The sequence below is a fragment of the Schistocerca gregaria genome, chromosome 6, assembly GCF_023897955.1.
Source record: "Schistocerca gregaria isolate iqSchGreg1 chromosome 6, iqSchGreg1.2, whole genome shotgun sequence".
Classification (NCBI taxonomy): Eukaryota; Metazoa; Arthropoda; class Insecta; order Orthoptera; family Acrididae; genus Schistocerca; species Schistocerca gregaria.
Window position 1 is genome coordinate 367,119,223 of NC_064925.1, and position 24,386 is coordinate 367,143,608.

Below are 24,386 nucleotides of genomic sequence, written 5' to 3' on the forward strand. Positions count from 1 at the left end.
GAAACTCGAACTCGGGACTTTTGCCTTTTACGGGAAAGTGCTCTACCATCTGAGCTACCGAAGCACGACTCACGGCCGGCACTCACAGCCTTACTTCTGCCAGTATCTCATCTCCTACCTTCCAAACTTTACAGAAGCTCTCCTGCGAACCTTGCAGAACTAGCACTCCTGAAAGAAAGGATACTGCGGAGACATGGCTTAGCCACAGCCCGGGGGATGTTTACAGAATGAGATTTTCACTCTGCAGCGGAGCGTGCGCTGATATGAAACTTCCTGGCAGATTAAGACTGTGTGCCATGTCTCTGCAGTATCCTTCCAGGAGTGCTAGTTCTGCAAGGTTCGCAGGAGAGCTTCAGTAAAGTTTGGAAAGTAGGAGACGAGATACTGGCAGAAGTAAGGCTGTGAGTACCGGCCGTGAGTCGTGCTTCGGTAGCTCAGATGGTAGAGCACTTGCCCGCGAAAGGCAAAGGTCCCGAGTTCGAGTCTCGGTCGGCCACACAGTTTTAATCTGCCAGGAAGTTTCATATCAGCGCACACTCAGCTGCAGAGTGAAAATCTCATTCTGGATCTTCCTGGTAGATTTTCGTCGATATACACCCTAACACGGTTTAGGTAGTGAACTGGGGCACCATCTTGTTGAAAGTAAAATCTTCAGTCTCCATACATGTCTCGGATGGCAGATAAAATGGATGTCTGAAGCTTCTGAACGTACACCTCATCAGCAGTTGTGCCGTCAAAGAAGAATGGCCCAATCAAGACCCGGTAAGACAGCCCATATCACACATTTACTCTTGACAAATTCACAGCTTTGTCTATATGGACGTTCGGATTTTCGGCGGCCCAGTAGGTGCAATTGTGGCGACTTACTGTACCACTGAGTTTGAACTGTGCCTCATCAGACCATACAATCATCTCTGCAAACTCTTCATCGTTGCGCACCATGTTAGTAAACCACTCACAGTACTCCATTCTACGATCTGGGTCGTCCTCGTTCACTGCGTGTAGCAATCGTGGGATGTAGCACTTCAACTTTGCTGTCTTCAAAATTGGCCGAACACATGAGCGACTCACTCGAGTTTCACGGGCACACTGTCTCACAGACTTTTGTGGTGAGCGAGTGAATTGTTGTAACACACGACGGGAGTTAGCTGGACTCGTTACTATTACCGTTCGTCCAGATCGTTGTTTGGGTGCATCTTTAACGCAGCCTTCGACGTCAAATTTGTCTCAATGCGCCGGAACGTCTAGCGTGTCGGTGGCTCTGTATAACACTCATTTCGCCATTGCCGTTGAACCTCATTAATGTTCTCGTACTTAAAATACCACTTCAAAACTGACTTCCTTTCATCGAATGTAAGCCTTGTGCCAGACATGTTTACTCGAGTAACTAGGTGCAACTAAGAACAAAACACTGACAATCTGGCGACTGTCACCTGCCAAAACAAAAGAACGCAATTCAACGCTTGTGTGGTGATTGCCGGAACTACAAACCATTACACTACCAAAGATGAGACAACTCCGTCAATTAGATTGCCAGTTATGGACTTTTAAACAGTGGATACAATTTTTGGACCCCTCTGTATGTTGCCTAGACAAATATACTCCCGAAATTGCATTACCTACATTAATTATTTTTTTAGTGGTGATATTTTTGTCGTCAGTGTGCTATAAGACCATGGATGTTGCACCAACAACCAAACCACGTTCAAAGGTGGTCAAGTACCAATGTGCTGACTATACACATGTGTCTGACTGACTGCCCAGATATCATGAATACACTCGCTCTATACCCAGTATCTAGCCGTAATGATCTGTCATCGCACACGGTTCTTATTCAATTGGGGCAAGCCATCCTGTGACTTTTGGCCTCACAGTTTACTGTGTCTGCGTTCTGACAAACACACTGCACATTGTAGCTTTTGATTTTCTTTTCTTCGGCTGAAAGACGACGAGATTGCAAGGTTGCAGGAAATTTACTGACAGATACACTACTGGCCATTAAGATTGCTACGCCACGAAGATGACTTGCTACAGACGCGAAATTTAACCGACAGGAACAAGATGCTGTGATATGCAAATAATTAGCTTTTCAGAGCATTCACACAAGGTAGGCGCCGGTGGCGAAACCTACAACGTGATGACATGAGGAAAGTTTCCAACCGATTTCTCATACACAAGCAGCAGTTGACCGGCGTTGCTGGGTGAAACGTTGTTGTGATGCCTCGTGTAACAAAGAGAAATGCATACCATCACGTTTCCGACTTTGATAAAGGTCGGGTTGTAGCCTATCGCGATTGCGGTTTATCGTATCGTGACACTGCTGCTCGCGTCGGTCGAGATCCAATGACTGTTAGCAGAATATGGAATCGGTGGGTTCAGGAGGGTAATATGGAACGCCGTGCTGGATCCCAACGGCCTCGTATCACTAGCAGTTGAGATGACAGGCATCTCATCCGCATGGCTGTAACGGATTGTGCAGCCACGTCTCGATCCCTGAGTCCACAGATGGGGACGTTTGCAAGACAACACCCATCTGCACGAACAGTTCGACGACGTTTGCAGCAGCATGGACTGTCAGCTCGGAGACCGTGGCTGCGGTTACTCTTGACGCTGCATCACAGACAGGAGCGCCTGCGGTGGTGTACTCAACGACGAACCTGGGTGCACGGATGGCAAAATGTCATTTTTCAGATGAATCCAGATTCTGTTTACAGAATCGTGATGGTCGCATCCGTGTTTGGCGACATTGCGGTGAACGCACATTGGAAGCGTGTATTCGCCATACTGGCGTATCACCCGGCATGATGGTATGGGGTGCCATTCAAATGGTTCAAATGGCTCTGAGCACTATGGGACTTAACATCTATGGTCATCAGTCCCCTAGAAGTTAGAAATACTTAAGCCTAACTAACCTAAGGTTATCACACAACACCCAGTCACCACGAGGTAGAGAAAATCCCTCACCCCAGCGGGAATCGAACCCGGGAACCCGGGCGCGGGAAGCTCGAGCGCTACCGCACGACCACGAGCTGCGGACTGGGGTGCCATTGGTTACACGTCTCGGTCACCCCTTGTTCGCATTGACGGCACTTCGAACAGTGGACGTTACATTTCAGATGTTTTACGACCCCTGGCTCTACCCTTCATTCGATCCCTGCGATACCCTACATTTCAGCAGGATAATGCACGACCGCATGTTGCAGGTCCTGTACGGGCCTTTCTGAATATAGAAAATGTTCGACTGCTGCCCTGGCCAGCACATTCTCCAGATCTCTCACCAACTGAAAACGTCTGATCAATGGTGGCCGAGAAACTGGCTCGTCACAATACGCCAGTCACTACTCTGGATGAACTGTGGTATCGTGTTGATGCTGCATGGGCAGCTGTACCCGCCACCCAAGCTCTGTTTTACTGAATGCCCAGGCGTATCAAGGCCGTTAATACGGCCAGAGGTGATTGTTCTGGGTACTGATTTCTCAGTATCTATGCACCCAAATTGCGTGAAAATGTAGTCACATGCCAGTTCTAATATAATATATTTGTCCAATGAATAGCCATTTATCATCTGCATTTCTTCTTGGTGTAGAAATTGTAATGGCCAGTAGTGTATGAACAAAGTAGTGGTGTAGAGTAGCGTCTGGTATATTCTGTTTCAGGGTTAACAGGAAGCTGCGCCTCGTTAGGCGCCGTCCGTGCTGATGCCGATGTCCATGTGGTGGTCCTCGATCAGCCCCGCCACGGACCTCTTCGGGGGCTCTGACGATGGCCCGGACCTGCCGTGGCTGTGCGCCAGCAGGCCGGCCAGAGACGTGGGTGCGGGCCCCATCCACGGGGGCTCATCCCCGCGTTGTTCCTCCGCCAGCTCCTCTGCCGACTCCTTTGGGGGCGCTGTGCACGGACAGACCTGGTCCCGGCAGCCGCAGAGGTTGCGCTCGTCCGGCAGGCAGTCGATCATCGCCAGGAACTCGTTCAGCAGCCGCCTGTACCTGCAGAGAAGAAGAAAACGCTGTGCGCTCTACACAACTGACAGTGTACAGAACCAAATAATCATCTCAAAGTCACTTCGCCGTCATACAGCATTGCCAGTTCATGACAATTTCAAATATTAGAAGAATTTTCGAAAAGATACTGGACATCTCTGTTGTTAGTCTAGAATATAATGATATATTTTCCAAAACAAAATTAACGCCTTGAGGGTAGGGCGGCAGTAAAATTGTTCTGCAGTCAGCTTAAATGACAGTTCTCTACATTTTCTCAGTAGTGCTTCTCGAAAAGAACGTCGTCTTCCTTCCAGTGATTCTCATTTGGGTTACCGGAGCATCTCCGTAATGACTGCGTGTTGTTCCAACATACCGGTAACAAATCTAGCAGCCTACCTCTGAATTGGTTCGATGTCTTCCTTTAATCCGATCTAGCGCGGATCCCAAACACTCGAACATTACTCAACAATGGGTCGCGCTAGTGTCCTCTACGCTGTCTCCTGTACAGATGAACCACGCTTTCCTAACATTCTCCAATATACCCTTCGTCTTCCCTACTACAACCCTTACATGCTCGTCGTATATCATATTGCTTTGCAGCGTTGCGCCTAGATATTTAATCAACGTGGCTGTGTGAAGCAGGACACTGCTCATGCTCTATTCGAACGTTATGGGTTTGTTTTTGCTGCTTATCCGCATTAACTTACATTTCTCTGTATTTAGAGCTAGCTGCCATTCACAACACCAGCTAGAAATTTTGTCAAAGTCATCTTGTACCCCCCTGCAGTCACCAAACGACTACATCTTCCCAAACACGACAACATCATCGACAAGCAGCCGCAGATTACGTTGTCCACCATATCATTTACGTATACAGAAAATAATAGTGGTCCTATAACACTTCTCTGGAACACTCTTTACTCTCTGATGAAGACTCGCCGTCGAGGACAACATACTGGGCCCTGTCACTTAAGAAGTCTTCGAGCCACTACATACCTGGGAACCTGTTCCGTATGCTTGTGCCCTCGCTATCAGTCGGCAGTGTGGCACCTTGTAAACTACGGAAATCTAGGAGTGTGGAATCCGCCTGTTGCCCTCCCATTTTTCACAGGCTATCACATGAGAAAAGGGCAAGCTGAGTTTTGCACAAGCGATGCTTTCTAAAACCGTGCTCAGTTCTTTTGCCGTTCTTCTATACAGGTGTCACTTCCGCTTTTCCCCGTCGCTTAGCACTTTGCCCTGAGCGAGAGATTCGCGATAAATGAAAGTTAAGGGGTGAATGTTTTACTCTTTGTAAAGCCGAATTGGTTTTCCATCAGGATATGGTGACTTTCTCGCTTTCAACTCTTTCAGTTGTTTCTCTACGCCATGGCTGGCCTCTGTAGCCGAGCGGTTCTAGGCGCTTCAGTCCGGAACCGCGCTGAGGCTACGGTCGCAGGTTCGAATCCTGCCTCGGGAGTGAATGTATGTGATGTCCTTAGGTTAGTTAGGTTTAAGTAGTCCTAAGTCTAGGGGACTGATGACCTCAGATGTTTAAGTCCCATAGTGCTTAGAGCCATTTGAACATATACGCCATAAATTCCTATTATAATGTCCTCCACACGGGAGTCTGTGCGATGGTCAAACGACGGTATGTCTTGTAAGTAGGCTGTTCAGGTTTTTTTATTGGTAACGCCGCCGCCACGTAGCGCTCTGTATGAAAATCACTGGCTGTGCCGTCTGCAGTCTGTGGCTGGTTGGCATTGTTGTAATACTCGCCATTGTAGTGTTGGGCAGCGGCAGCTGGATGCTAACAGCGGGTAGCGTTCCGCAGTTGGAGGTGAGCCGCCAGCAGTGGTGGACGTGGGGAGAGAGATGGCGGAGTTTTGTAATTTGTAAGACTGGATGTCATGAACTACCATATATATATTTTGACTATTAAGGTAAATACACTGTTTGTTCTCTATTAAAATCTTTCATTTGCTAACTATACCTATCAGTAGTTAGTGCCTTCCGTAGTTTGAATCTTTTATTTAGCTGGCAGTAGTGGCGCTCGCTGTATTGCAGTAGTTCGAGTAACGAAGATTTTTGTGAGGTAAGTGATTTGTGAAAGGTATAGGTTAATGTTAGTCAGGGCCATTCTTTTGTAGGGATTATTGAAAGTCAGATTGCGTTGTGCCAAAAATATTGTGTTTCAGTTTAAGCACAGTCGTGTATAAATTTTTCAAAGGGGACGTTTCAGTCTGTACGATTCTCAAGCGTGAATTATTTTTTTAAAATGCAAACTGTAAAACTTCGGCTTTACTTTTGCAATCTTCTACTGCCACACCAGTCTCGTCAACGAGTGAATGGATAAAAGCGGTAGACGCACTTAGCGATTTTACGTAGGACCAGAATTTTCTAGGGATCTCAGGCACATCTTTTGCTAAAGTATGACTGTGGTAGCTGTAGTATGCTTCTCGCATCAGTCTTTTTACAGACACACGAATTGCCAATAAGTTTTGCGTATCGTCATTTGTGCGTTCTCCTTTCTACCGAGAGTGCGACAGCCTTTGCTTACTCAGCCTTTTTCGAACTTTGTTGTTAAAACACTGTAGAACTTCTCCTTCGTTAGCCCGCTTACTCTGCACATACTTCTCCAAAATGTGGTTTAAATCTTTTTGAATATTAACCATAATTCCTCTACGCTTATCGTATTGGAACTACATGATGTCAGTTCATTGTATAAGTGGGATGCTAACAGCTGTTTAGTTGCTCTTTCCAACAGTCATACTCTTCCAGATTTTTTGATTTATCTATTAACATTAATAACCGAAGTCATTATGATGACATCATCGTCAATAATCCGTGTCTCTATAGTGATGCCGTCGATCAGGTCAGGCCAGTTTTTAGCTAAAGATCTATAATATTTCCATTGTCTGTGGGCTGTACAACTAGCTCCTCGATACAGTTTTCGGAATACCTTGAAAGGTCTCTGTTAGATTCCTTTCATGCGATTTTCCTCGATATTTTGTTATTTACGTCATACATTCCACCTCAAAATGTACTGTAGTGTTTCTAAATTTATCTGAGAGGAGACTGAGCAGTGGAATATGTTATATTGACACATACAACACTTTCAAATACATTTTTATATGTAATTTCTATCATACAGTTTCATATGGAACCCACAGCCGCCCCCTTTACATAGCGTATAAGATGTCTTAAGATATTGTCATCTGTTCCCTTCTGGTGTGAAAGGATGAATGAGTGAGTGTATTTGTAGTTGCATGCTCGGTGGTAGCAGAGAAGTTTGTCTGTTAGAGAACAGTAGCACCAACGTCTGAGTAGGTAGCTACGATTTCTAAGGCAAAGAGGTTTGTCTCCTTGGTGTGATCCTGTATGTGCCTTGTCAAGTTGGTACAGGAAGCTGCCTCTCTGGTCACATCCTATTGTATCTGTGGGACACCATTGGAAGAGGCCCACGCTACTCAGTCTGCGGCCAATTTCTGAAGTGGTAAGATCTCCGGGTAAGCGCGTGTCTGGTGTGTCCGAAGGACAATGGAATTCGTAAGTTCAACCTAACTGAAAAATTAATCATTTTTGTTACAGGTCTACATCGAAAACGCTTTCATATTATTTTAAATCGCGACGCAGTGGAGTTTCAGTGTTAAGTTTCAGAATGTATTGCGGTAGTGTCTTTGTCTCCATTCGAATAAAGGAAAGTGAAAACACGTGGTGACGAGGCGTAATTGTAATTAAGATCATCGGTCTTCTAGTGTGAATGTGCCTGTGATCTTAAGCTTTCCTCTGGATAAAATTTTCCAAATTACTAATTTTTCTTTACCTTCAACCCACGTGGTGTGTGGTCTGTGGTACCAGTACCAAGTGCTGGTAAACTTGTTTGACCCATCAGGTCAATATTATGGCGTTATTAACGCTCTTCGGAAGTTTCTCTTGTAACTAATATTTCGATTTAATTTTTATTATTAAAATTATTGTGGAATTACACATTTCTGTAAATATAGTTGACCAGGTGGAGCATGTGTTGTAGTAACAAAAGTGGCCCTCAGCTACCGTACTCTCTCCGATAATACTTCGAGTATTCAGGCGTAATTAATCGGTACGACGAACAGTTGTTTCTATTTCACATAATTTTTTAAAGATTTCAGAAATCATTTGGTAAGATTGTGAATATATCGAACCACTTTTCTTTGTATAAACTTACTGTCTGCGGTTATCCATTAGGAAAAGGACTACGGTATTTCTTTATCTTAAATAGAATCGACTGGTTATGGTTCATTTCCTTTTTTGTACCCTTCAACGATCTTTGTGTGTTAGTTTTGAATGCGGTATTGCACCCTGTTTCCTATTCTTTGTTTCCTATTATGTTTTTGTTTCCTATTCTTAGAAAGTCACGTTTTCCTAATAGTAAATATGGCACCAGCATTGAGTCAGGCTAAGCATGCTGTATGTTTAGTTGAACACTAATAAACTTTAAAATAAATATCATAGTTTAAATGTCCTTTATTTTTCTTTAATTTCATTTCCCCTATCATCTGTTCAGTTAAAATATTAATTAAAATTTTATAAAAATGAGCTCATATTTTGCGTGACTATTCCGTAAACTGAAAAATTCATAACAGTAGTAAAAATTTGTCAGTCATGCATGGATACTTTTCACACTAGGTGCGAACAGTTTTTACAAACACTAGGCTCATTATAAAGTGTTCAAAAGACTGTCCTTCTGTAACCCCTGTAATGAAACCGTACACGTCCCAGTCTATATTCCGTAGGTTAAAACTGTCTCCCATTAATATTGCATCATCTGGGTGTTTCGACGCTACTGGCCGTAGACTTTCTTTCAGTGATTCTAGAACTATGAACGGTTGTGTAACGTGCGCGTGTAACACAAGTTGTTTGATCACGTGAGTAGTTCCAGCGCTCGGTTAGGGTGTACGCAACTGTACAGGCGATGTGGCTTTCACAGGCACTGCTTACGTAATCCGTTTCTTGGTCACTGGAGTCCCCAATAATTCTCCTGACATATCGAACGCCTTCATCTTTCCATAACTGCGATACAACATTAAATACGTCTAGCATCTTGAGCGTACTTTCGCATAGCACTAAATCTTTCTCCATCTTCTTATTCATTCGCGCCTTATGACTTGCATCTTATCCAAAACTACTCTGCATTCAAGAGGAGATTAAATCTTTACCTGGTATCATCGGAATTGCTTACTTCTCGCTATCAAACAGATTTATTTCTGGCTGTTTCAGGTAACCAATATCTACGTCACATTGTAAACTAACCATGCTTCTCTCGTCTCTTTCTATTTCACTTATCTTCCTTCTCTTTCATCTGCTAATCTTACACTATTATTTCTCGTTCTTCCTCTGACCAGTTAACTCTCCTCCACACTGATTTCTTCTGTACTGTTGCCACATATTCTCTTAAGACATTCCACACATTCAAGAAGAACGTAAAGAAGGGACTGGTTAATAACATGTTAATAAGAGTAACATTTGGTAATTCTGAGTTTTATTATCATTATCACACAAATTGTAATGTTGACTCACTCAGGATGTCTGTTAAGGTGCGAGAGAGGGTCTGTGAGCCCTTATATTTTCACGTCAAATAAATAAACAAATGAATAAAACAGGAGACATTGAAAATTCTCTGTCAAAATGTCAACTCTCAAAATTACTCTTTCTTCCACGTATTCTGAATCGTAAGCAGATAGCAAAGATGTTCTGTACCAAATGAACGATTACTGGAGGTCTCACAGTCTTTGACTAACTGAGAAGATGTCTCTGAAAAGAGATACTTGGGGAACAGAGGTGCGAGCCATTAGTAAGCCTTTGCGGCCGCGTTGTGTCCCGTTTGAGCTACACAAAGCAGTCTAGTCTGTTCCTCCCTGCCTTTCTGCCTGGTCTTCCATGAATAGCTCTGTCGGTTGGTTCCACTTTTTTGCTATGGACAAACGATGTAGTGACCTGCTTTTAAGATCCTTTCTGTTAGTCATTGTTATGTAACGAGTTACGAAGGTGTAGTGAGCCGCGCGTAGTGGCCGCGCGGTTAGAGGCACCGTGTCACAAATCGGGCGGCTACTCCCCCCGGAGGTTCGAGTCCTCCCTCGGGGTAAGTTAGTTTAAGTAGTGTGTAAGTCTAGGGACCGATGATCTCAGCAATTTGCTCCCATAGGAATTCACACACACACACAAAGTTGTAGTGAGACTTCAGCTAGCACTTTGGCAGCTTACCGTGGTACTTGCTTGCAGCTTTTACAGGTCTTTAACATAACTTAACATGTGTTCAAACTTAACGTTCCTTTCAGTGAAGTAGTTAGTTTTCAATCAACACCGTACAGAAATGCGTTTTTAGTCATTCGTCTGAACAGTAGACGGTTTGAATTTCTAAATTTTACTTCTTGACCTTCTAAATTTTATTTCTTAAATTTGGTTTTAATTTATTTTATTTAGTTTTCCAGTGATGGTATGTAGGTTTTCGCATGAAGATTACACATAATGACCATGGCCTTTTCAAGTTTTAATTGCTTCATTAGAGGTCTAAAATAGTGTATGATTGTATCATAAGGAATAGATAGAAAATACTGTGTGTGTGACACATAGAACAATGTTTCGTACGAGAGCCATTTGTAGTGGATATCAGATTATTTGAGTGCAATCCGTAATTAGATATGTAAGTCAGAGACTATGTTAGATCATGACGTTTGAATTTGAAACAAAGTTTCGTAGGACAGGGCGTAAATTAGCGTGTCTAGTTAGTAAATATGTCAGGCCGTGACATTTGTATATGACTGGTGGAGTAATCATATGGACACTGTCTGAAAAAAGGTTGTTCATGCAACATGCATGACCAGTAACGCAAAACTGTTTGGAATTATGCAAAATCTTTGAGTAACCACATCACCGTATTCGTCCTATCTGATTTACGACAACAGGACTCGCATGAGCGGGTACGCGCTTTGAATACAGTACAATGCGATTTCAAAGTGGTAGCGCAAGACGAGATGCAGTGATTCAGAGCCACGAGACGCTGTTTTCGTAGGACTATGTAACCATTTTTTACAAAAATTATTGGTGAAATAAACGATATGCATTGTTTTTAAATATTTTATGTTATGTTAACCCTCCCAAGAACCATGGACTTTTCCGTTGGTGGGGAGGCTTGCGTGCCTCAGCGATACAGATAGCCGTACCGTAGGTGCAACCACAAGGGAGGGATATCTGTTGAGAGGCCAGACAAACATGTGGTTCCTGAAGAGAGGCAGCAGCCTTTTCAGTAGTTGCAGGGGCAACAGTCTGGGTGATTGACTGATCTGGTCTTGTAACACAAGCCAAAACGGCCTTGCTGTGCTGGTACTGCGAACGGCTGAAAGCTTTACTGTATGGTTTAGTGATGATGGCGTCCTCTTGGGTAAAATATTCCGGAGGTAAAATAGTCCCCCATTCGGATCTCCGAACGGGGACTACTCAGGAGGACGTCGTTATCAGGAGAAAGAAAATTGGCATTCTACGGATCGGAGCGTGGAATGTCAGATCCCTTAATCGAGCAGGTAGGTTAGAAAATTTAAAAAGGGGAATGGATAGGTTAAAGTTAGATGTAGTAGCAATTATTGAAATTCGCTGGAGGAGGAACAAGACTTTTGGTCAGGTGAATACAGGATTATAAATACAAACTCAAAAAGGGGTAACGCAGGAGTCGGTTTAATAATGAATAAGAAAATAGGAGTGCGGGTAAGCTACTACAAACAGCATAGTGAACGCATAATTGTGACCAAGATAGACACGAAGCCCATACCTACTACAGTAGTACAGGTTTATATGCCAACTAGCTCTGCACATGACGAAGAAACTGAAGAAATGTATGATGAAATAAAATAAATTATTCAGTTAGTGAAGGGAGACAAAAATTTAATAGTCATGGGTGACTGGAATTCAGTAGTAGGAAAAGGGAGAGAGGGAAACGTAGTAGGTGAATATGGATTGGGGCTAAGAAATGAAAGAGGAAGCCGCCTGGTACAGTTTTGCACAGAGCACAACTTAATCATAGCTAACACTTGGTTCAAGAATCATAAAAGAAGTTTGTATACATGGAAGAAGCCTGGAGATACTGACAGGTTTCAGATAGATTACATAATAGTAAGACAGAGATTTAGGAACCAGGTTTTAAATTGTAAGACATTTCCAGGGGCAAATGTGGACTCTGACCACAATCTATTGGTTATGAACTGTAGATTAAAACTGAAGAAACTGCAAAAAGGTGGGAATTTAAGGAGACAGGACCTAGATAAACTGACTAAACCAGAGGTTGTACAGAGTTTCAGGGAGAGCATAAGGGAACAATTGAGAGGAATGGGGGAAAGAAATACAGTAGATGACTTAGTATGTAAAAAGACGAGGGCTAGTAGAGATCCTTGGGTAACAGAAGAATTACTGAATTTAATTGATGAAAGGCGAAAATATAAAAATGCAATAAATGAAGCAGGCAAAAGGAATACAAACGTCTCAAAAACGAGTACGACAGGAAGTGCAAAATGGCTAAGCAGGGATGGCTAGAGGTGATATAGATGGTTATCTCACTATGGGTAAGATAGATACTGGCTACAGGAAAATTAAAGAGACATTTGGAGAAAAGAGAAGCACTTGTATGATGGAAACCCAGATCTAAGCAAAGAAGGGAAAGCAGAAAGGTGGAAGGAGTAAATAGAGGGTCTATACAATTGCGATGTACTTGAGGACAATATTATGGAAATGGAGGTGGATGTAGATGAAGATGAAATGGGAGATACGATACTGCGTGAAGAGTTTGACAGAGCACTGAAAGACCTGAGTCGAAACAAGGCCCCGGGAGTAGACAACATTCCATTGGAACTACTGACGGCCTTGGGAGAGCCAGTCTTGTCAAAACTCTACCATCTGGTGAGCAAGATGTATGAGACAGGCGAAATACCCTCAGACTTCAAGAAGAATATAATAATTCCAATCCCAAAGAAATCAGGTGTTGACAGATGGGAAAATTACCGAAGTATCAGTTTAATAAGTCACAGCGGCAAAATACTAACGCGAATTCTTTACAGACGAATGGAAAAACTCGTAGAACCCGACCTCGGCGAAGATCAGTTTGGATTCCGCAGAAATGTTGGAACACGTGAGGCAATACTGTCCTTACGACTTATCTTTGAAAATAAATTATGGAAACGAAAACGTACATTTCTAGCATTTGTGGACTTAGAGAAAGCTTTTGACAATGCTGACTGGAGTACTCTCTTTCAAATTCTAAAGGTGGCAGGGGTAAAATAGAGAGAGCGAAAGGCTATTTACAATTTGTACAGAAACCAGATGACAGTTATAAGAGTCGAGGGGCATGAAAGGGAAGTAGCGGTTGGGAAGGGAGTGAGACAGGGTTGTAGCCTCTCCCCGATGTTGTTCAATCTGTATATTGAGCAAGCAGTAAAGGAAACAAAAGAAAAATTCGGAGTAGTTATTAAAATCCATGGAGAAGAAATGAAAACTTTGAGGTTCGCCGATGACATTGTAATTCTGTCAGAGACATCAAAGAACTCGGAAGAGCAGTTGAACGGAATGGACAGTGGCTTGAAAGGAGGATATAAGATGAGCATCAACGAAAGCAAAACGAGGATAGTGGAATGTAGTCGAATTAAGTCGGGAGATGCTGAGGGTATTAGATTAGGAAACGAGACACTTAAAGTACTACTGCAAGTAGTAAAGGAGTTTTGCTATTTGGGGAGCAAAATAACTGATGATGGTCAAAGTAGAGAGGATATAAAATGTAGACTGGCAATGGCAAGGAAAGCGTTTCTGAAGAAGAGAAATTTGTTAACATCGAGTATAGATTTAAGTGTCAGGAAGTCATTTCGCAAAGTATTTGTGTGGAGGGTAGGCATGTATGGAAGTGAAACGTGGATGATAAGACAAAAATAGAATAGAAGCTTTCGAAATGTGGTGCTACAGAAGAATGCTGAAGATTAGATGGGTAGATCACATAACTAATGAGGAGGTATTGAATAGGATTGGGGAGAAGAGAAGTTTGTGGCACAACTTGACTAGAAGAAGGGATTGATTGGTAGGACATGTTCTGAGGCATCAAGGGATCACCAATTTAGCATTGGAGGTCAGCGTGGAGAGTAAAAATCGTAGAGGGAGACCAAGAGATGAATACACTAAGCAGATTCAGAAGGATGTAGGTTGCAGTAGGTACTGGGAGATGAAGAAGCTTGCACAGGATAGAGTAGCGTGGAAAGCTGCATCAAACAAGTATCAGGACTGAAGACCACAACAACAACAACAACATGTATGTAAACTATTTATGTGGGTGGACTTCTGGACGACAACAATCTATACGTATAACGCAAGTTTTGTAATGCAGCAATAAATGTGATTTATATTTGTTTCATTGTATGTTATATTGAATGTAACTGGTTAATAAAGGCTATGCGATGCCCCTATTTTATGAAATTAGAGAGAGCTCCTGTAACAGGTGGTAAAATTGTTTTTTATAAAACACAATCCGTCTCGGGGCCTAAAACCGCATCGTTAGGTGTAACAACTTAAAAGACCATAGGTACACCCATAGCTCCTAGTCAAAATTTGCTCTTCAGAGAATATCGTCAATAACATGGCTATCGAAAGGTAACGAAGACGTGCTCCATTCTTTAAGAATTTGCCTGGATAGGTGTGCCGGCAGGGCACCAGATTAAGATCCTATTTGTCGTTCGTGCATTTGCCTTACCCTGCACTGAGTTGCCCTGCCGGCACACCTATACAGGTAAATTTTTAAAGTATGGAACACGTCTTCGTTACGTCCCGCTCGCCATGTTATTGGCGATATTCACTGAATAGCTAGGAGCGATGGGTGTACCTATGGTCTTTTAACTTTGTGGCACCTAATGACGCGGCTTTAGGCCGCGAGACGGGTTGTGTCAATGAAAAACAATTTTACCAGCTGTTAGCGAAGTTCGTAACTTCATGCCTTTCAAAAACTTCGCTTGCTTGGAATATAAAGTTGCTTGCCCCCTATTTTAATTCGATCGCTCATTGGCCATGGGTGCGTATTTGACCATGACATGCCTGTATTTTGTTAAAATTTGTAACGGGTACACGCGATACTACAGTTTGAATTTGTGTAATACTTGTACATTTTTGTTGTCATTCACTGTATTCATTCAGGTTTACTAAACGTACTTAGATTCATCCATATTTAAAACACGGCACAGCCATTGGCTGCGGATGTGTACTTGTTTCACGTCGGTTCAAAAACTTTCGGAACTGCCGGAAGTTTCATTGTTGTATGTCTGTCAGTTATTTTTCAGTGCTGTATTGAGAAGCAAGGTGTGTCGTACAGTTTGTGAATTTTGAGATGGCAGAGACAGAGGAGCATTGCGTCTGCATTAAATTTTGCGCGAAACTCAAGAAAACCTTTACAGAGACACAGCAAATGGTGCAGGAAGTCTACGGTGATGAATGCTTAAGGTGTACTCGGTGCTACGAACAGTTCACACGGTTTCACAATGGGCGCACTGAAGTTAAAGATGACCCTCGTTCAGAATGCCATTCGACGTTTACCGACGACACTTACGTCATGAACGTCAACGAAATTATGTGTGCCTATAGAAGACTGGCTGTCCGAGATATTGCAGAAGAATGTAACATTTCAGTTGGTTCAATTCATGCCAAAACAGTAGATGTCTCTCTTAATGATACTTATCGTATCATCACCTGGTGCTTGAAGCCTACCCCTCTGGATGAACTGTACAGCCTCTCGGGAATTGCACCTCCCGACATCCGCCGAGAGGTAGCAGCAAAAAGTGAGAAGAAAAAATCAGAAACTTCTGAAGCTCACCCCCTATATGGCTATCAACTAAAACCCAGAAAGGGCTTCCTCAGATCTACCGAGGCTCTAGCTGGGGCACCACAGCAATGCCGAATCGAACTATGGCGTGCAAGGCTTACCAGTACTGTGGGATGGATTACACCGAGCGAAAGACTACCACCCGGCTACACAGAGAATTGGAGTACATGGAGAGCCCTCAACAGAATACGCTCGGGTGTCACGAAATGTAAGAGCAATTTGACTAAATGTTTTTTTTTTTTTTTTAGAGGAGCCGGCGCTCTGTGAGTGTGGAGCAACGCAAACGACTTTCCACCTGCTACAGTGTACCCAATGTTCAGCAACATGCACAACAGAAGACCTGCTACATGCAACGCCAAATGCAATACATGTCGCTAACTTTTGGGCGGCAAAAGTGTAAATAATTGTCTTGGCATGTAAATATTTTACATTATTTTATACATCGTAAATGCTTCTGACACGAATAAATAAATAAATGTCATGAAATACTGGCACAGCATCTTGGAATGCATCATATCGCTTCCAAGTTCGTCCCATGGCTCATGAGTCAGTACTAGATAGAACTTTGCCTAACAATATGTAAAATTTTTTTGGATCGCGCAAGTGAGAACGAGATGTTTCTTAAGAGAATCGTAACTGGTGATGAGACGTGGGTCTACGGTTATGATGTTGAGACCAACGTCAGTCCCCGCAGAGGGTCGGGAAAGTTCCTCAACGACTAAAAAAATCTCGTCAGGTGAAGTCAAATGTTAAAACCATGCTGATAGTTTTCTTTGACTTCGAAGGATTGGTTCATCATGAATTCGTGCCACAGAGAGAAGTTAATCGATGTTGCTACTGGGATGTGTTGCGAAGCCTGCGAGAAAATGTGAGAAGGAAACGGCCTGCAATGTGTCGAGACAATTCATGGCTCTTGCATCACGATAAAGCACCCGCACATTCATCGCCGTTGGTAAGTGACTATTGCGAATTAAACGAAATCCCTGTCCTGCCTCATCCTTCGTACGCTCCAGACCTGGCACCTGTGGACTTCTTTTTATTTCCAAAGTTGAAAACCCCGTTGAAAGGGACAAAAATTCGCAACTTCAGACGAGACGAAGGAAAATTCGCAGACAGCGCTTCGTGCGATCCAGCAAGAGATGTACCAAGACTGTTTCCGGAAGTCGAAACGGCGTTGGGAACGGTGTATCAATTGTGGAGGAGAGTATTTCGAAGGAGACCATGCGCAATAAGTAAAAGGAAAGCGTAGAAAAATTTTATGGACGAAGTTTATGAATTTTTCAAACAGACCTAGTACGTATGGCGCGACGCTAGCGCCATCGAAAGTTTAATGGTGCTGTTGGATATGTTGACCTCTAGTGTGATTTTGTATTGGTAACAGGCATGTGTGGATTGTGGCATACATTCTGCAACCATTTATTAAAGATGAGTTGTCGCTGTGATATTTAGTATTAGGATCAGGCATTGTCAGTACAGGTATATGAGAACGAAGTCTTTCGCGGCGGCACTGATATGTAAAACATTCTCGTTTTTCTTGATGCGGCAAGATAACCGAGAATGTTTTACATATCATTGCAGGTATGTTTGTATTTAAATAATTACTCTGTTTCATTTAAACTTTTTATTGGAGTTCCAGTTTTGTATTCTCTGTCCACTGACAACTATGTACTGCTCATTTGTAGCCTCAGTAGGCCTGGCTTGAAAATGAACCTGTAAAGTTCGAAACCAGTTGCCTTACATAAATACTGCAACTGTTGACATAATTGTAAATAGACGGTTAAAGGTTTTGAATACATTACACTCTCGCTTATTAAAATTATTCCAGGGTTTTCTGTTGGATCTAGAATTATTCTTTGTTCAATACTGTCCCATGTGGTAGCCCTGTATTACTCATGGAACAGGTGCAGAAAACTGTGCTCTTTCTTGTTGCAAAGATTATACTCGAGATAATTGTAATTTGAACTGAAGCTTGAATGATTTATCGCATTTCCATGTCAGTGATGAATTCGTGTTTAAAAATGCGGCTACTTACGTGGCATTGTATACTTTTTGTACTCTGCACTTAACTCTCATTCGTATTCCGCCTTAGCAGGAGTCTTAGTCGATGCGAGGCACAATTACGATCACTTTTACCTTGTTTTAGAACTGCGATCAGATGAAAACTTCCGTTATGTTTTGCGTGCCGTTTACTGTAGATTAGAAGGTAAGTGATGGAGTGGAGATTCTGAGACTGCTTGCTGTTTATTATATAACACTGGACGAGACTGCCTTAGAGCTTTATATTAGAGGTTTTGTACAGAAAGGTATTAGGTTGTCAGACGCACGGCCATTGCAGACGATTCACCTAGAAGGTGGATCATACATACGTTCTCCGAAATGAAATTACGATTGTAACAATGATCATAAAATTCTGTCAGATATTCATTTATGCCAACAATTCTTTCCGTTGCGCAAATTAAACGATAACTACTTTTGAATATGTTCTTGAAATGCGGCCACTTTGCATTGTAAATCATTCTTAGGTCAGAAATTTATGTAGATAGGAGCAATTACTCCGGGTATTTTTCTGAAGATATACTTTCGTGTACGTACATGAATACGCCAAGTGTAGTTGGCTTATAATGTTGAGCGTATAGGAATAAATAAATGCACTGCGAATGGTCGCATGTTGGAAAATTTTAAATATCAGACGCTCGAGAAAAGACGTGGGACACCTTACCTCACGAGGATCGCCCTAGAAAACCCCAGGAACCCTCTTTTGCGGCAAAAACTAACAAATAATCTTCGGATTTCTACATATCTATCCCGTAGAGACAGATGAAATGGAGGAGTGGACATGATCCTCAAGGATAGATGCATGCTTGTGTTCATCCATCGTGCTTTCCAAAATGAGGACATCACTGAGGGAATGCCACAAAACCATTCTCCAACACAGGTACACGAACCAGTTGCCTGCTGCAACTTTCGCTCAACGAACGTTGAGGAGACACTGTTGGTTATCCTTTGGTTCATCTGTGCTGTCAGCTGCTTAACTATTGCAAGTCTATTTGGCTGTAGACTACTCCGCAGCCGTCATTCACCTCTGTCATCTATGGTCCGTGGTGCACCATTATTACCTCGGCGCAAGGTTTGGATAGCGCCAATATTTCATCCTCGGTATGATTCAACCACGGCAGTAAGTGAACTGTTTGGAAACTTAGCCGTTTCGGAAATCTTTCCCGATCCATTTTTTGTTCCTACAAGTAGGGGGTGATGTGACATTGCAATAGGTGTCGTTAAATGATTAAAAATTAGTGCCAAAACAAATCTTCATACTATCTGATGTATAAAAATCAAAATTAAATCAATCTTTTATGCAACTAATTAATCTCAGCCCCAACAACCACATGCCTGTAGAAAAAATATGGCTCGACATATTTCGTTTTTCATTCTTATGTGCACGTCCTGTGTGCTTATTTCCGTTTTTCACCCTTCCTGAAAGTGTGTGGTGAAGTGTGAGTGTTGTGAATGCAGTGGCAGACGAACCAGAGAAGTGGTGGGTTTGTCGGCGGCGGTGGCCGAGCGGTTCTAGGCGCTTCAGTCCGGAACCGCGCGATTGCTACAGTCGCAGGTTCGAATCCTGCATCGGGCATAGATGTGTGTGATGTCCTTAGGCTAGTTATATTTAAGTAGTTCTAAGTTCTAGGGGACTGCTGACCTCCGATGTTAAGTCCGATAGTGCTCAGAGCCATTTGAACTATTTGAAGTGGTTGGTTTCTTAATCTTCTACAAGCCGAAACTGTGTCGAGGAAGGTAGAGACCAGGAACACGAGGGTTTGGTGTAAAGCAAAACGTTCTCCTAGCAGAGTTTGGTCGTGGGTCTCTCCCACCACCTCGAGCCGTTCGGTGAGAGCTCCGCGCCACGGTTACAGAGGGAGTTGTTCTGAAGACAGGTAAGCGACCAGACGTATCCTCGGAACGGCTGTGTCGAACAAGGGACAAAAGGTATTTGCATATGTTATTAATTTCTTAAAATCAACCATTTCCTCTCGTAGCTGTATTTGCAATGACCATTAGGTCCTGGTTATAAGTTTTGGTTCAGTTAATCGGTTGTAGAATAATGTGATTTCCGTTAGGCGCGACCGCGCTGTCTGTAAATTCAAACCAGAAACCAAACCTTAAAACTTACAGCTTGCCTTCTTATTTTTATTTTTGGTGAACATTTTAAATTATAAAAAAACTGTATCGAGCGTGCGTTTGGTAAGATGAGTCGATTTGTTTCCAAGCGCTTCACGCTAAAGACATGCAGCCAATAAAATCCTGCTCGATACCAGCCATGAAGTGCATACAATTCTTCTGACTAAAAATGCTGTCGACATTTTGCTTGCCACGTGGATTTAGTGCATGTGAATGTCTGTGTTTCAAAATTGAGCAGCGACCACGTGCTCTCTCGATCTTCCCACCCCACAGGACTCTGCAGATTAAGGCCAACGTGAGAAAGACATAGGATCGTTTATATGTCATGAATGCTTTGTCCGTCTGTTAAACACAAAAATATTACTGCCAGCATGCTAAAGATTAGTGAAAATAAAGATTTTGTCATTTGAAGCTAACTTCCGTTATCGTTAATTTATTTCTCGACATGTCGGAAAAGAGTGTCATATTAGTAGCATTTAATTGATACGCTCCCCAAATTTAAAGTTCTTGGTACAAGATTAGTTCACAGAACGTAGTTTTCTCTGACTGCCCAAAGAATATCATTGGGTTATCCGTTGCGACCTTCAGTAACGGGATTGTTATGAAAAGTTAGATGGGCCTAAACCTTAATCAAACAACGGGCAAAATAATCAGAGAAGGTTACGTCGCCAAAGAGAGATAAGAATGTGCACAAGATATTCTATCACAGCAGGCTGGAACAAAAAGAAATCATGAAAAAGAAGTTCCTGCTAGAAAAACTAAGCAACCGGCCCGAAAGCCAATGATTATGCCTTTTCGACGCCAAACATATCTCTCCGTTTCCACATAACGAAAACGACTGCACTGTTATCCCCTTATCCTGCCCACGCGGCCCGCTTTACATACCATCCACTGCCAGTGTTGCCACCGAATGGTTATTGCATGTTGACTTCGAACATAGGCGGTGGTCACTTTAATGTGTATGTAGCAGAGGTGATTGGTAGCAGAAGATTGAATGCTTACCAGAAAAATAAGCCAAGGAATGTCATGGAGGAGTGAGTGATCTTGCAGAAAATCTTCCGTACCTAGTTCCCACAATCTCCATTAGACACCATGTCAGTGTGTTAAGAGTCACACGAGGCAATTACTACATGTCCGCAGTCTTAGTGGTTAAGAAGTTAAGCATAATATTCCTAGGGATACGTGTGCTTACGCTTCATCCACGAATGTGTCCATGGTGATGAGTCCGCCTTCGGTGGTGGGAGGATGCCTGTCGTATTCGCTGAGGTTCAGCATTTTCATACCTGTGGACAGACAATCATGGACGTGTCTGGTTATCATTCATTGCAGGCGAGAAATTTTAGAAATGAAATTCTCCTTAGAAAATTACCCGATAGGCTCAAAATATCAACAACTTTCATTTCAATGTATTTTATTAAAAAAAGTAGGTATCACAACTAACAAAGATATGTTTTTAGAGTCAATATCATAGATGCATTCCTGCCTGTATCTCAGAGCGCGTCCAGGTAACTCCATAGATACACCAGAAATTTGTAGGACACTGTGGGAGAATTTGTTTCGTTTCAGTAGCAGGTTTGATTCGATGCCTGCTACCAGTACAAACACGATTAGCGTTATCAGTACACTGAAGTTATCGGAAAGCATCGATACCAACGATATCACAAGTAATCGATTGGTTACTGCATACATTTTAATTTTCACGAAGCTAACAGTAAAAGATTGTTATTTCCCCCGTCGCTAACCGATTCTGCCTATATCAATACTTATTTCTTATGAGACCATGAAATTATTGAATAGTTAGTATCAAAACAAAAGTATCGATACTTACTAGTAATGTTAACATTGGAAAGTTTCTACCTGCAATATTCCGCGTTATTTTCCTCTCCTGAACAGATAAAGTGACAGAGTGGTTTTTCTTAACAGAAACACGAAACACACCAACATGGGGACGGGTGCTGCCCCATTCCATTCCGTGATGCCCCATGTACGTCCCGGGATGCCGCTTGGGTCTTTCTTTCAACGAGATAGCTGTCGTCTAAAATTTCTGCATTAGTTGTAATGCGCTCTTTCTCTGGTGTAATTGTGATAACGGCAAAGCAAAGGTATTATTGTTCTGTTACCTTACTATAATACTTATGTGGAACAGACGTTTTCCAACAAAGAATTTAATTACAGCGTTAAATACAATATTTAAAATTGTAATGAACAATATTTTGTTTTATCGATAAACTTAGATTCAAAATACATGTTACAACGGTATTAACAGTTTCCAGAAAACATATTAATTAATCAACTGAAAATAACGTTTTTTATCTTTCGTAAGGAGTGCTTCTATCAACGTTGCTAACATGTACTGTGGACAGCATGTAGAGAGAACTATTACGCACTAATAGGTTATATGTCGTGCTTCAGCGATTTAAAATTTATTATATAATTGAAATTGTATATTGTGAAGCAATAGATAGCTTTGTTACGATATAGGGTTTCTATTAAACAAGGTAAATGACGATTTTCAGGGGAAGCCGTTTGTTCAAACATCTATGTGAAAACTGTGACACTGTTTAATGACTTCTAACAACAAATTACCATTTTTGATATTTCATTTGTATTTTAAGACATATTTAGTTGTTTAAAAAGATTTGTAGATCGATCCATCATGAACAAGACAATGCTCAAAAACTAATATTTGTATGTTTCAACGCTAATTGTAGACGACTGCCCACATACAAAATCGTTTTGTTATGTTGTAAAACTAATGCTTTATGAAATCTACATAAATTTATAAAGAAATATCATTTGAGAACAGCGTATGTGCATTAGATAGTACAATAAGCATATTTAACCATATGTATGTCAAAGCGAAATGAGTCATAAAACCTGCAGTTAGTCTTTTACTTGTGTGCAGGTTCATATTCATAATGTAATAATGAATAAGATATAGGATACGACGCAATGAAATTATTGGTTTATCTTGGAAAGGGAAACTCAATCACTCTGTGAGTATTTGCAGCACTTAAACCTCGGCAGAGATTAGTGACAACGTAACGAAATTTGAAGATGATTACTTGATCACCACATCTATTTTTGGTTTAGGCATCATTGCCTATTACAATTTCAAGTAGACTGCTGCTGCTATTTCCGTCTCTTCTTAGGGCGGCCAAAACATTTACTTTCCTTGATGTGTATATTTGTATATTAAATCAGATATTCGTTCATCTGACATCTTTTTACATGTGTTCATTTGTTTCTGTGCTCCTCACTTTTCCGAACCAGTTCATTTCTAATTTCATTGTTCAGTATCCGAGCTAAAGTCTGTAACCAGCTAGTATTCTTAGTTGTCTCACGTCTGTTGCTTCAATCCTTCTCTTTTGACTGGCGGTTAGACTCCAACACTCTGACCTACCATCAGGTGATAAAATTCTAACTGTTTCATTCTTGTACAGTCTCTTAACTTTTTTGAGGAGAGTGCAACTTATTGGATGTAAGATATGAGATCTCAAATCCGAGATATTTAAGATATATTTATTTGTTCTTACGTTTATTATCAATTTTTATTTTTGCTCTTAAATGCTCCTTATAATGGAAGGCTGTTATCTTAGTTTTACTCAAATAATAACATTATAAACAAGATAAAAATCTTTTATTGCTCAAATTCGTTATTTTTGCACTGTAGCTGAAGTAAAGTATACAGTGCAATGATTTGCAGAAAAACCGAAATTATCTTACATCAACATCTGCATTCACATCTATTGCTATTCTTCACAAGCTGCCTTGTGGTGTGTGCCTCTGGCGCCACTATCATTTCATGACTATTACATGGGGAAAAACGACTTCCACATGATCTATAATTTGTATGATTTTTTTAAAAATCGTTTTCGTTTTGTGGTCGCGTTTTTCATGGAGTGGGCTTGCACTCCTTGTTGTTTCGCAGGGCACTATGACAGCACAGTCCTACATTGATGTTTTAAGCAATTTCTTGCTTCCCACTGTTGAAGAGCAATTCGGGGATGGCGATTGCATCTTTCAACGGGATCGAGCACATGTTCGTATTGCACGGCCTGTAGTGGAATGATTACACGACAGTAACATCCCTGTAATGGATTGGCCCGCACAGAGACCTGACCTGAATACTACACCACACCTTTGGGATGTTTTGGATTGCAGATTTCATGCTAGGCCTGAACGACCGACACCGATGTCTCTCCTCAATGCAGCACTCCGTGAAGAATGGCCTGCAATTCCCCAAGAAACCTTCCAGCACCTGATTGAACGTATGCCTGCGATAGTGGAAGCTATAATCAAGGCTAAGGGTGGGCGAACATCATATTGAATTCCAGCATCACCGATGGAAGGCGCCACGAACTTGTAAGTCATTT

At 42.0% G+C, this 24,386-nt stretch overlaps 1 protein-coding gene across 1 annotated transcript in view; it reads right to left on the bottom strand.

The window, feature by feature from the left end:
* Positions 1 to 3,626: 3,626 nt before the first annotated feature.
* LOC126278574 (uncharacterized) overlaps positions 3,627 to 24,386 on the bottom strand; it is a 39,197-nt gene continuing 18,437 nt past the window's right edge. Inside the window, exons 4-5 of the mRNA XM_049978780.1 lie at positions 21,203 to 21,293; positions 3,627 to 3,986 (exon numbers count right to left, since the gene is read on the bottom strand). Coding sequence (XP_049834737.1) covers positions 3,680 to 3,986; positions 21,203 to 21,293 — 398 coding nt within the window. The 3' untranslated portion in view covers positions 3,627 to 3,679. The remainder of the gene's footprint in view (positions 3,987 to 21,202; positions 21,294 to 24,386) is intronic.